At 34.5% G+C, this 15,163-nt stretch overlaps 1 protein-coding gene across 7 annotated transcripts in view; it reads left to right on the top strand.

Annotated features, from left to right (window-relative positions):
- Positions 1-15,163, top strand: part of syt6a (synaptotagmin VIa) — a 127,571-nt gene that overhangs the window by 92,283 nt on the left and 20,125 nt on the right. For all 7 annotated transcript variants that reach the window (XM_087307180.1, XM_087307182.1, XM_087307179.1 and 4 more), the window contains 2 exons: positions 10,263-10,644; positions 14,479-15,037. In XM_087307180.1, coding sequence (XP_087163306.1) covers positions 10,263-10,644; positions 14,479-15,037 — 941 coding nt within the window. The remainder of the gene's footprint in view (positions 1-10,262; positions 10,645-14,478; positions 15,038-15,163) is intronic.

Here is a 15,163-nt window from a genome sequence, read left to right as displayed (position 1 = left end):
AGAATTATAAAAATTTGAGTTTTATTTGTGTGTGTTTTAAGGCTTGTGACTGTGTAAGTATTTTAAACTAGCTTAAAGCATATGGACACAAGGAATTATTGCGTTTTGTAGCTTTAACAAAAGTTAATTTTATTTAATAATGTAACTAATGAAGACTTAGACTCCTTCATTTATACAGTTGCTCCACTGTATTTATCTGTGCGGGCAATTAGTCTATCAAATTTTCTGCAGATGCACTTCTCTACAAAATCTTCCCATGCAATATAAATGTATTAGTTATTTCAAAATAGAGCTATTCAAGTTATTTGGTGAAACATTGCAATGCACATTTTTTCCATTATCGTGCAGCCCTAGTAGTATGAAAAAATGTATTTATAAAATCACATACAAATATTCAAGTGTTTTCATATATGTTATTTTGTTTTAATGTAGTAATAAATCACAAAGCACTCTTTAAAGAGCTGTCACATTGATTTATTCAAGCCAATGTAATTGATCTTGAACAAGCGAGACTTTGCTGGATTCAAAGGCTATATATACGGTTAGCGTCTATATTAGCATACATCCTTACCCTATAGGGGATTTACACTTTGCCATGTAAATATATTCTCCCACCAGTTCCACCATCGATATTAAATCCAAATGTGTTCACAAGAGAGCAGAGATCTAGTTCAAAGGCATGATTTGACAGCTCCTCTGAGCTCCTGCTAATGGTGGCCACTGATTGTGATGCCAGTTTGTATCAGCGCGGCTCCCATTGTCCTGCAAATATCAGCTGTCAGAGCCGCGTGGGTGGACGAGAGACGGCGTAATTGAGGGCCGCCGAGTCGGGTTAAAACACACAGTCCTCCTGATTGCCCTTTGTGTGCGGCTAAATTAGCAAGTGTTAGTACAGTTTTCCATTTTGTTGCAGCGCTATTCTCGTAATTAACAAAAGAGCTGCTTTAATTGGCTCCGTTTCAAGGTTCAGATGACCTCCGTGATGCTGTTGTTTGTCGCCTGCCGAGTTTATGTCCTGATTCTCCATGGCCTGTCCACTGAGCACAAAACAAAGCTTTTTGTTTTTGCTGGGGATTAGATGATGAGGGCTGACGGGGCGTCTTATAGCTGGATTTCTATGGAAACCAGGTTACATCGGAAGACATTTGAAGGGAAAACCCTCGGGCTCCAGTTTGTGCTGTGACTCGGTTTCAAAACAGATCTTAATTGAATTTGCAGGCCTTCTGATATTACTCATGTGCTCCAGACGTGGCCCAACCCTGGTGAACCCTGTGCCTGAGCTGGAGGAGGGGGGATGAAGCACCCCTCCTTTCATGTGCATCTCATAGGACAGCATGTTCTCCAGCCGCACTGGGCTGGAAAATGCTGCTGAGCGCCAAGAGAGGCTTGTGAGATGAGATACAGGTTCCACAAACATGAATGCTGCGGATTCATTATGCATCAGAGGGTTCAGGTTGTATGGATGATAGTGAGAGTAAATAAAGAGCATGACTGCTTATTTAAACAGAAGCTTTTGTTTTCAAAGATTTAAAAATAGATTTAGTGGGTCAATGGCACGTACGCGCCTAAAAATAAAGAGTCTTTTTTTTGTCAAATAAGTTTTATTGAAGACACTAGAAGATTCAGAGAGAATAGGATTTTCTGTTTTACATAGTTTGTCCACATATAACATAGACAAAGCAGTTAAAAAGAAAAGGAAAAACAAAACGGAAATCATAAATTAAATAAAAAACCTACCCACATACAAGCCAACTTGTTTAAAAAGACCTGTTTGAACAACAGAGTATGATGACAAAGGATAGTAAAACAATAAAGAAATTATGCATAATTTCACAAGGTTTTGTTCAGGGTAACAGATAAAATGATTACAAATTTTGTCAAATTGTTTTAGTTTTCTTTTTAAATAGTTTATAATTCACTCCAGATAGAGGTAATTTCTACAAACCACAGTTTACATGTAGGGGATTCTTTTTTTTTCAACAGTATGAGATAACAATTATACTGCATGAGAGCAGTTTATGTTGTGTATTTGACAACAAATGCATTTGTTTAGAGAATCCCCGAATTAAAAGCATTAGACCTGGTTGAAAGCACTTCAAAAACTTCCATTTTAATAATTCTGCATCTTCAAAAAATGAACTATGAGATAGAGCCGCATCTGGTGAATCACATTTGTTGCAAAGAGTTAATTATTTTGTATGATTATATGTATTTGTTTCTTTAAATAATGTAACCTATGAATGATCTAAAGTTTTATCAGTATTTTTATTTATGTTTATTAATATCCTCCAAACCTGAAGCCATATTTCTTCTGAAATTTCCACTCCCAATTCTTTCTCCCACTCTTCCTTAAGACAGTTTGTTGAGGACCAAGTAATGGACTGAAGTTGTTCATAAATTATTAATAATGTTTTTTACTACCTTTTATCTTTACACCAATCAAGGCATTTGTCAGTAATTGAAGGCGATGTACTATCCAATGAAGACGTATTGGTATGTATGAATGGTAATTAGAAATGATTCTGAGGGAATTTAAATTTATGTTGTAATTGGTTAAATTAAGCTAGATTTCCATCAGCAAAAATAAAAAGTCTTTATTGAGGTCAGGGCTTCTACGAACTGGAATTATTACAATAGTCCTCACAAAAAAAAAAACACAAAAAAAACCCCAAAAAAAAACATGTTATGAGCGAGTTGTTTTAAAATGTTTTTATTATAAAATGAATAATGTTTATAAATATATTGATTTCAAAGATTATTATGAACGTCATAATTTCTTTAGACATTATTCAATAAACTATTCTACTTTATTAAAACACATGTTTTGGCCATTTAGTAACTGAATAACAAAAAGCAAGCAGGGAGAGTAGAATACAAAACAGATTCCGAAATATAAATGTATTCCTAGCTTAAATGCAGGAATGTGATTATTATTTTTTACAATTTAGTTTGCTCATATTTGAGTTGAAGGTTTGACAACATTATGAATGCTAATAGAATGATTTTTCTTTTATTAGCCTAGAGGGTTTATTGTAAATGTGAGGAATAAAGTGAAATTGTTTTATGGAAATGTTAAACAATAACTCTAATAATTCAGATAAGCATTACATTTAAAAGAAATAACAATAATAGGTGAGACTTGGGTCCCTTTATGCCATTTCTAGGGGACACAAATTTTGAGGTTTTGCTTTAAAAAAAAAAAGTATACTTTTACTCCAAAAATCGGTAACGCTTTATTTTGATTGTACATTTGAGTATTAGTAGACTGTCTGCTTGATATCTGTTGATACTGCTTCTTCAACACACATTTAACTGACTATAAGAAACTTTGCAAGCACATGTCAACTTACACTAACCCTAACCCCAACCTTACAGTCTACTTATAATCCAATAAGAATTAGCTTTCATGTAGATGCAATGCAACTTAAATTCAGCAAATGAACCATCAAAATAAAGTGTGACCCAAAATCAAATCCCAGATTAAGAAAAAGGCACATTACTATTTTCTGACACACAAAATTGGTTTGGTTAACCTCAAAGCTGTTTGATTGATTCAGATGACATGAAACATTACAATCTTTTGTTCCTGGTCTAAAAACATGTATAATCTTATTTAATGTGGGTATAATAATTGTTTTTTGAGAGATCTTAATTTTTGTGTGGTTAAATGATGAATTACACAAGGAAAATAAATAGTATTTGAAAATAATTATTAAAATTTTTTGAGAATTTTTTTTGCAGAAGTATATCAAAGTTATAAAAGTAAAATACATTTCATGTCTAAATTGACTGTTGCATCAATTTTTCATAATAATCTATGAAAAGGTGAGGCGTTTTGACAAATGATTGCTGTAACCTGCTAAAACATTATGGCTTTTCTTCATCCAGGACTTCCAAGAAAAAAAAGGCAAAAAACATACGCTGACTGACTGATTGCATTTATGAACCATTATATGCACGGCTCATTAGCTGAATATTATAACCAGAGCAGTGTGAAATATCATGGTTGGCAACCAGGTCCATGGGGAGTCACAGTGTCACACTGTTTGCATTCATTATCCATATCTCAATGGACAAACCCCAGTGCTCACAGCACTTTACTGCTAAATGTCTTCTGTACTGCTGTCTTCATGCTGATTAACTGCTAAATCATCATTAATGTCCAGTGTGCATACCATAAATGCTCAGCTATAGCCTTAATATGATGTTTGTTTTGGATGCGAGAACCATCAAATTGGCATTTATGCATTTTTTTTTCAATCTATTTTTTTGCGTGACTTAAATGATTGTTTAAACCCACCACAAACCTGCTACATGCGTTTGACATTATCAGTGCTGTCCAGCTGTGCATGTCGAGCCAAACTTATTAGAAATCAAAAGACAACAGAGGCAAACCAGCAGGAGCCACATTTCCGAGTCTGGATAATTTCAGATGAGAAAACAGAAGCTGTATGGCAGCGTTTAAATGTGAAAATCCTCTGAACACATAAATCCCTGGACCTAGAAATTTCATATCCACTCGGGATAAACCCTGAGCCCCTCAAACGGACACTTTAAAGAAAGCAGTTTACAGAATTTGCTGGAAAAAAAACCCTTGACAGCTTTTTCACATGAAATAGGAAACTTCAGCAAAATACTACTTGTAACATTGAAAAGTATTGGAGACTTTTAGAGAAGCTGCATCAGCATGTGTGATAGACTCAAAACTATTAATCTTAAGCACTGTTATTTTTATAGTACGTAATAAAAGCAAGATAAATTTATTTTAGAAGAAAAATATTTGCCTTTTTTAAAAAATAGCATTAAAAAAAAGCATTTAAATAAATTGGCGTGAGGAAAAATATGATAAGTTCTTGTGCTATTATTCCTCAAATAATATTAAATATTTAGGTATTTTGGTTGCAATTTTTAAATTAAGGTTCCATTTTTTTTTTACTTTTTTTTATCTTGAATGACCGTTGATTTTAACATTTACTGATTATTAACATTAACATTATTTAAAAAAATGTTGCCTGCAAGATAAATAGTTTCTAAATCGAAATCGATTTTCAAATTGCAAAAGCTGCAATTATTTCAATCAAATATTGTGGCAAGCATAGTTTTTGACACATTACTCTGAAAAATGTGAAAAACATTTGCTGTTTCAACCCTAAAGTAGGCTATTGTCAATGTTTTACTGATGTAAAATGTTTACAATGGGGTTTAGATTCTTAAAAGTTTAGGAAGTTTAGGAGAATGCTTTATTTTAAACAACGGCAACAGTGTTTAAGAGGTTTTAAATAAACAGTAGCACAGTGCAGCATACTTTGTCATTATGCTTGGTCTTTTTTTGGTGCTATTAAAACCACCACCTCAAACCTGTAGTTCTTTTATGAAATAGTAGTAAATTGCATTTTAAACTGCCATTTTGATTAGAAAAATCACAGTTAGATTACGTTTTCTCCAAATTGTACAGCACTATTGTAATGTGGTAATTATTTCTAATAGCCTTATTTTTATAAGCAAATATTTATAAACACTGTTATAAATGTATTGCTCATTATGTGGTAATGTTCATTAATGTATTGACCAAATTTAACTCATTGTTGCAAAATGTTACCTATATTTATAAGAACATATACAGGATGTTTAAGGATCATATCAACCCAGAAACATATCCATTAACTCAGTATTTAACATAATACATTGCAACAATATAAAGACATACTCATAATTATTATCAATGTATATTGTTATTATTTGGGCAATATGGTGGCGCAGTGGGTAACGATGTTGCCTCACAGCAAGAAGGTTGCTGGTTCGAGCTTCGGCTGGGTCAGTTGCACGTTGAATTTCTGTTTGGAGTTTGCATATTCTGTGTGGGTTTCCTCCGGGTGCTCCGGTTTTCCCAAGTCCAAAGACATATAGATAAATTCAGTAAGCTAAAATTTGTCTGTAGTGTATGAGTGTGAATGAGTAAGTATGGTTGGCAATTCATTCCACTTTGGCGGCCCCAGAGTAATAGGGACTAAGCTGAAAAGAAAATGAATGAATGAATGAATTATTATTATTTAAATTACGTTGAGGAAAAGTGACAGTAAGGGCATTTCTATGTAAAATATATCTTTATTATAAGAAAAATTTGAGGAAAATAATGATTTTGATAAAAATATTAACAGCAAAAGGTTTTTTATTTAAACAACAATTAGGACAATTATTAATATTACAATAATGAAGCTTGACATAAAAAACTGGATTAAATGCTGCTAAGAATTCAGTTTTACTCGACAAACAGAAAACATTTAGTAATATTTCTATATTATATCCGAAATAAACAAATTCAGCATTGGTAGGAATGAGAATAACTCAAACATTTATTTACTTATTTTTTGACTACTAAATGAAAAATGAAGTGTTTTTTTCCTCATTATAATTTGGATTTGAACGGCTGCCAAACTTGTCCTCATGTTTTGATGAATTTCTTCTGTTCTTCTGCGGTTTGACCCTGAGTCTTCTTCACTTTGTCTTGCATGCGTACAGTAGTCACATAATAACAAATGACTTGGCCAGAAACGAGGCAGCGAATGAAGAACAAAAGTTGTAAAAGCTACTAAATTAGAAGTGGCCTCAAGCCCTTTGGACTGTCACTAGAGATTTATATTCCACTCCAGCAAGGACACATTGTCCACTCCTGAGGAAACCCAGTGAAATCTCAACATGCATTATTCCAAAGAAATCTGAAAAAAAAAAAAAAATCTATCAGTATTTCTCACTGTGCAAACATTTCCCAGACAGAATATAGAAATGAATTTGGCCTCCTCAATATTGCTGTAAACCTATAGAACCTATAGTGCTTCCCACACAAAATGACAGATCTCCTTTTCTTTTAAATTAATGTTTACGTGGCACTTGTCAGCAGTCTTGGAGTTTCTCCAGTGCGTTTGTTCCATTGCGAGCAGATTGTCTGTAATGGTGAAGAAATGAGTTTGGGTTTGCTTTCCGCCTACATGCGTAAGAGCCATTGATGGGTGGAGAGCTTTGCAGTGAGAGCACTTGATATTGAAGCGGCAGCATCTTCCTCTTGCATTGTTCCCTTGGAAATAGATTATAGGGCTGTATCTGCGATAACTTTAATTACATTTCACTGCACTGGGTGATCGGGAGCTTGTGAGCGGTAAATAGATCATTGGATAAGAAAAATAAATAAAACCCGATTACACTTTACATTTATCTAGTCTTCTTTAAACATTCTATTGACTTTATTCTCATTGGAGTTGTAGGGCCTTTTAAAACACACTTGATTATTTTTTTCCCCATTGGACTACATTTTACATAGTGTTTTGTAGTTTACAAAGTGCAAAAATTTGCAAAGTTAGCATTGTCAGACACTCAAAACACAATTCTCAAGTAAATGAATATAGCCAAAACATACTTTTTTTTTTTTTGCTTGAGAGTAACGTTGTGTAAAAACCCAAACAGATATAAACATTAGAGGTCAGAAATAGTGTGTGGAGGTGACATTTACCTATAATATGCCCAATAATTGTCAAACATGATTGGTTTAGCACCAACTAAAAAAAACACAATTAAATGCAGTTGAGTTGGTTCAACATGATTTTATCATTATACCGGATTTTACATTTGTATTTTTATTTAACTTAAACCCAGAAGTCTGATAATATCATGTATGTGTATTATGTGTCATACATTTTCAAGTCATTCATTCATTCATTTTCTTTTCGGATTAGTCCCTTTATTAATCTGTGGTCGCCACAGCGAATTGAACCGCCAACTTATCCAGCATATGTTTTACGCAGCGCATGCCCTTCCAGCTGCAACCCATCTCTTGGAAACATCCATACACACTTATTCACACTCATACACTTCCGACAATTTAGCCTACCCAATTCACCTGTAACACATCTCTTCGGACTTTGGGGGAAATTGGAGAACTCGGAGGAAACCCACGTGAACGCGGGGAGAAAATGCAAACTCCAACTGACCCAGCCGAGGCATGAAACAGCGACCTTCTTGCTGTGAGGTGACAGCACTACCTACTGTGCCACCGCGTCACCCATTTTGAAGTCTCTTAGTTTTATTTAATGTTATCCTAAATTAACTAAAAGAGCCTTTTTTTTCACGAGTTACTTATGTAGTTGATTGTGACTGATCTCGGAACAAGTTAGTTTAAGACAGTTATTGCTCACTTATTGGATTGGATTGCTCACACGTTATTGCTGCAAAGCAACAAACTGTATTTTTGCTAATTAAGTTGCTAAGTAAGGTGGTAATCTCAAAACTCAAAGCATTACATAAAAATCTTCTAAATCTTCAACTGAAGTGAAAATTAAACTTTAACAAGTCTTTTTATTAACTTAAAACACCTAAGATTACTTTTATTGTCAACATTTCTCTCTCTTAGTTCAATCCCACTCAAAGCATACTGGGAACTACAAATGCCCTAACCAGGTAGTTGGACCAACACAATTCCTTCATGTTGTCCCAACACAAAATGCTTAAGTTAACGCAATGGTTTACAAATTTAAGTGTACTGAACATAGAACAAATAAATTAGCCAAAGAAATTACAAGATTTGTGTTGTTTCAGCTAATGTTATGCAGGGAGTTTGAACAAACAGCAGTAATCATTTTTTGAGTGTATAGCAGACCATAGATTATGGGTTTTATTTTACTGTGCAGACATAGAGAACCAAGACAAGCTAACAGAATTAAAGAATACATCCTCTATCCTGATAAGGAGAATAACAAGAGTTAGGGTGTATTCCCGAACTAAGAGCCCTCTCCATGGACAGCACGCCAAATACGCATATTCTATTCAGTCAAATATCTGTGAGTGTGAACTCGTGAGTGATGTTTTATATACAATATTCGGGAGGAGCACGATCAGTCTTTGACGAGGCTAATTCATCACAGACAATTATTCTATTATCCAATCAGCTAAAGACAAAAGCCCTATAAATAGTCAAACAGGTCATATCTAGACTTCAGCATCCCTCCACCACCCCAACTCCACATTATTAAACCCGATACCTATATAATACTGAGGGGGGACCATTCTGGAGCCTGGCTAAACACTTGCTCGGACCCGATCTCTCTCTCTATACTGATAAGAGGAATAACACGAGTTATTCTGAGTTAAGCTCAGAGCCCTCTCCCCGGACAGCACACCACATACCCATATTCTATTCAGTCAAATATGTGAACTCGTGAAATAATATTTGAATATTTCAACAACTTTTGTAAATTTTGACTAAATACTTTTGTCAAAATGTGCGAAAAACAATCACACACACCATCAATACTTGCTCTAATTTGATTAGATGTAACGTTTCAGTCTTCTGATTTTGCTCAAACATGTGAAGCTTTTTTGTTTTTCACATCATTTATCGCAGTGATTTTGTTTCTTTGTGTATTAAAATATGCTACGTTTGAAGTTGATAAAGAGCTGTGGGCTGAAGTTAAGTACCAAACCGCATTACATTGAATTTGCTCATTTGTTGGCTTATTATTTAAAAATAACTAGAAAAAGTAGCTTGAATGCATGTTAAATGGTGTGCAGTATAATTGTAACGTTTTATAATCGACTTATTATAGTAAAAACATTAACAATTCCATTTATAACACAATGGAGCTCAGTAATGGAGCTCAGTAATTGAGCCACAATTGAGCTCATCAATGAATACACTAGTCGAGCTGCTCCTACCTTTGCCTTGATTTGCTCACCGATGTCTGTTGCGTTGTCCTCTATCTGTAGTGACAGTATTTACATTTTAAAATTCCGATTCATATGAAACATTTAATTTTAGTTGACTTTTTTTGTAGCTCCTCAATAAAAACAAAGAAATAAAAGCGTTTACATTAAATTTGAAATGACAATTTCTGTCAATGGCATTCACCACAACCAACTCCCCATCATTCTCTGTCTCTTCTCAGATGGGATGGTGGGCCAAACCAAAGGTTACCATGGGCCAACTTTGGCCCATGGGCCCTACTTTGGGCACCTCTGCTTTAATCTATCAATATATATTAAGCATTAATTAATTGAATTTACATAATAAATATTATATTATGATGTGTGTCATTATTGTGTAATGAAATTTTTGTCATATCGTTCAGCCCTCAAAAGAACATCCAAAGTGTATCATCAACATAAAGCTGCACTAAAAGTCATCACTCAATTGACCCTACTTAACTAATGCACTTCTCTGTATGTTTGTCTGTGTTGTGTCCATCTGTTTGTCCATATTGTGTGTTGCATCACAGACGTCTCTGTTGGCCTGCCGGTAGGTGTGATAATCGTGTGTGTCCTGGCACTGCTGCTGCTCGCCTCATTCGGCTCCTGGAAGCTCTGCTGGATCCCCTGGAGGAATAAAGCCCTGTCGTCCAGCTCTGCTGCCCTCGCTCCGGACGACTGCCCCTCGCCTCACATCCCATCTGTTCTGCCCAGTCCTCAGCTGTCCGAGACCATGGCGACGGAGAAGGAGAAGTACCCGATGGCATCCATGGGCTTCCTGGAAGCTGCTGTTAAAATCAGCCACACGTCTCCAGACATCCCGGCCGAGGTGCAGCTCTCCATGAGAGAACACTTTCTGAGGAGGACACAGCGCATGCAGAGGCAGACCACAGAGCCTGCCTCGTCCACCAGGTAACATTGACAACAACAAAAACACATCCACCACTTTTTTTGTTAGTTTATTTTAAATATATGAACATTCATATGCAATTATGAATGTATTTTATCATCTTTATGTCAAATTCGAGGTGTTTTTAATCCAGCGTCTATAGGGCTGAAAGTAAACTTGACATTATTCTCTCTTCTGCCGTCATCAGTCTCACACAATTCTCTTCCTTTTTCTGAAAGTCTTGATAACACCATCGTGGAGTTTTTATTTTTTCAGCAAATAGGATTATAAAAAAATTATTAGTTGTACTCTCCCATTCACTGCACTCTAAATTTACCCAACCATGATGCCTTTTGCTACTGAGAAACCCTAAAATGTGAAAAGGGTCTATTGAAAATTCCATCTTACCCTTCACTTGTTCCAAACCCGTTTTAGTTTTTTGTTCTGTTGAAAACAAAAGATTATGTACATATTGTAGAATGTTCAAAACCAGTAATCATTGACTTCCATATTATTTATTTTTCTTACAATGGAAGTCAGTGGTTACAGGTGTCCAACATTCTTCAGATTATCTTCTTATGTGTTCAACAGAATCAAAAACGCTAAATTTGGATCAATTGAAGGGTGAGTAAATGACAGATTACAGAATTTTTTTTTGTTAAACTATCACTTTAAGCTTAACATGACTAGTTTATTGATTTTTAAAAAATACGGTAGTACATTAAAATTTTATTTCAGTTAAATATATTTTCATTCTAATTTAATATATTGTAAATTGTATGTTTCGTGTGATGCAAAGCTTAATATTCAGAATTATTACTAGTCTTTAGAATGCCTTGATTTTTCAAAAATCTTTTATGCTAATTATATTATCATTATTATTAATAGTAGTAGTCCTGAAAGGAAATATTGTTAAGAACAGACACACAGTAAACAAACAGAGTATTCTTGTATCCATTTACCCTGCACCTTGGCACTCTATATCTTCTACCGGAAGCAGTTCATACCGTGACTACATAAAACAACATCATAAGATTGTTTACTCTGTTGAAAACCTACATTCTGTGTGTTTTTCAAGTACATGAACTATGTAAATGGCCAAATACTACAGTACAGTATAGGTCTTTGAGTAATAGGATGGTCATGTACACTACTTGACAATAGTCACATGTACAGTAGATTTTGGGTCAAATACAATCTCTTCTTTTTTATTATTAACATATTTTTATCACACCAATCAACAAACACACACATTTCTGAAATATTGCCATGCTCATAGTAAACTTACTATGGCTGTGTTGTCTGAATATTTAAAAATACAATTCTGGGAATGCCTACTTAAGCTTACAGTCAAACCTGATTGTTGTACCTCATACACATCTCAGATCTATGGGCAATTAGGCTTTTTCTTCCTGTCCACTGGCCTCCTAAATTTAGGGAAATTCAGAATATGATACTTTAAAAGTTCACTTAAAGACAGATATTTTTTAAAACTTGCTTTTACTTGTTGACTTTATATGAATTCATTGTATTGTTTGCACAGCATTCAACACTTTGAGAAACCCCTTTAAAGGAAATTTATTTAAAATAAAGTGTATTATCATTGTTTTGAATTAAATTAACAAAAAAATCCATAATCAAAAAGAAATAAAACCAAAAAACTTAAGAAAAAAGGGATTAAAAACATAATCCCTGGCACCCCCGCGCTCTCACTCCCTAAGGTATCAAAACCAAACACAAACCTCTGAGAAATAACAAGAAAAATTATTTATTTGCAGAAAATAAGGAGGAAGGTAACGACGGGAGGGGTCAAAGCCAAAATATAAAAGACATTAAACAAGTAGAGAAAACTTCCTTGGAAAGTAGATTAAAGATAAAATACAGAAAACTTCTCTAACAACACAGAAGAAAATGGATGCTTAATTTTATCCTTATTAATATAAAAAAATGCCATTGCAGTTTATTATTATTATTATTATTATTATTATTATTGTTGTTGTTGTTGTTGTTGTTGTTATTATTATTGTTATTATTAGTATTATAACAATGACTTAGTATTATTACCAAATGCTTTAATTTATTCGCCATAATGAAATATTTCATTGTGGCAAATTTGTTAAATATGTATGTTTATACTTTTTCGGCCTGTGTCTGCTGTCAATTTACTCCTTTTCCCTCTTTCTCTCTCTCTCTCTCTCTCTCTCTCTCTCTCTCTCTCTCTCACAAACACACAAGTGCCGCTGCATACACACTGGAGCATTTCATTAGTCACATGCAGAACTGTACACACCTGAAGGCAATGCAGACTATGAATCACACTGTCAGACCACCTTCCTGCATTACTACATCTGCGCTCTGGTTATTCCAGTAGGACTCAAAAGGCATCATCAATCACAAACAGCCAATAAATATAATCTCCTGAAGACATTACACAGTAGATGAACACTGAGGCCAACAGGAGAGCCGCAATCTTCTCTCAAACAACATTTATACGAAAAGTATATTGCTGATGATGCAAATTTTTTAGAGGACGGTGAAGCGTTTCATCTGAGACTGCTGTGTTACAGTATGTTATGCATTCAATAATGTCACTCCAGGGCGTTTTTTTCATGTTTAGCTGCTTCGTAATCTCTGGAAATAAGCAAGTGTTGCACATGCATACTGAATTCATTTAGGGGAGTTCAATGGCACAGCACTCATCTACTTAAAATGTTAATGTTAAGGAGCAATGTTTTTATATAGCTTCATGATTTGGCTTCACTTCTCTAGCTTTAAGTTATAAAGCACTGCCAAGATCAGCTTGACCGGGAGAAGGTGCCTTTATTCTTATTATATAATATGCAATTTAATTTATTAACTATTATTAGTCTCCTTTTGAGAGAAACTGTTACATAATAAACGAAAACTACTTGCTATCTTTTATACTGTACATAACATTATAGTTAGTCTTCAGTGGAAATTATTGTTAATAAATAGCATATTACAATGTAGTCAATTAATAATTCTATGTCAGTTAATAATTCTATGTAATTGTCATTATTTCATTATTTTATTATTAATATTTTCATTATTATTAATAGTAATAATTATTATATTAATTTAGTTTTTGTGTTAAAGTTTGTTATTTTTATACTGTATACAGTGGTCAGCATATATAAATACACCCTTCACAAATTTCAAATTTATATTTTTAATACTAAAAATACATTAGATTAGTCAGTACTAAAGCCCAAAAAAAGAGAAAAAAATCAATAGAAGTAAAAAAAAAGGAAAAATTTAGTTGAAATTTTGTAAGTTGTAATATTTTTGCAATATTTTAATGATTTAATTGTATTATTTTTCAATTTCTAAATATGTTTGGTGACATAAATATTTTTTTCTAATAAATATATGTGTTTAATAAATCTGTTTTGTTTAGATGCACCAAAATACACTGCCTATATTCACTGAGAAATGGAGAAAAATATTTATTTTCCGAAAAGAGAATGAATGAATGAATGAATGAATGAATAAATGAATGAATAAAAAATTTTAAGTGAAAAAAATTTCAGAAAAAATGATAGATTTTGATGATTTTGCTGATAAATTCAGTGATCGCAAAATCTTGGAAGAACTGATATATAGCCTTTTACTGTATATAATCCTTAAAAACTTTTTTGTACATAAAAGTTGTATTTTTATGGTTTTACAGTAGTTTCACCTAGCTATAGTAACCCTGAGAAATATTTTCAGTTCTTATTTTTTAGCTCATGCGTGCACAGCTTGCCTTGGGCTGTTGTTCAGTTTTCAGTTTAACTCTTTCCAAACAGCAATCAAATCCCTCATGTGTCTCTCTCTTTGTTATCTCATTTTTCCAGGCATAGCTCTTTCAAACGCCACCTTCCCCGTCAGATGCAGGTAAGCAGTCTGGACCTGGGGGATGACTACGACGTGGACGAGCAGCCGACCAGCATTGGCCGCATCAAGCCTGAACTCTACAAACAGATGACCACAGAAAACGACGAGTCCGCCAACAGCAAAGGCGGGAAAAACTGTGGCAAGATCAACTTCTCCCTCCGCTACGACTATGAGAACGAAATGCTACTAGTCAAAATTCTCAAAGCTTTTGATCTGCCGGCCAAGGATCTCTGCGGCAGCTCTGACCCGTACGTTAAAATCTACCTGCTGCCCGACCGCAAGCAGAAGTTTCAGACGCGAGTCCACAGAAAAACACTCAACCCTACGTTTGACGAGTCTTTCCAGTTTCCTGTGCCGTACGATGAGCTGGCAGTCAGAAAGCTCCATCTCAGCGTTTTTGACTTCGACCGCTTCTCTCGGCATGATATGATCGGAGAGGTCATTCTGGACAATCTGTTTGAAGTGTCTGATCTCTCGAGGGAGACGTCCATCTGGAGAGACATTCAGTATGCTACCTCTGTAAGAAAACCTTGCTGCTCTCAGTCCTCTTGATGTGTTTGCCAAAGCCTGAGTCAGTTGCCTTTAAAGCTGCTTTTTTAGGATGCTCTGATATTTATCGATCATGTATTGATAGGATAAGTCAGT

The sequence above is a fragment of the Danio rerio genome, chromosome 23, assembly GCF_052040795.2.
Source record: "Danio rerio strain M-AB ecotype USA chromosome 23, GRCz13ab, whole genome shotgun sequence".
Taxonomy (NCBI): Eukaryota; Metazoa; Chordata; class Actinopteri; order Cypriniformes; family Danionidae; genus Danio; species Danio rerio.
Note: the sequence above shows the minus strand (reverse complement) of the source record. Positions and strands in the feature narration are given on the sequence as shown.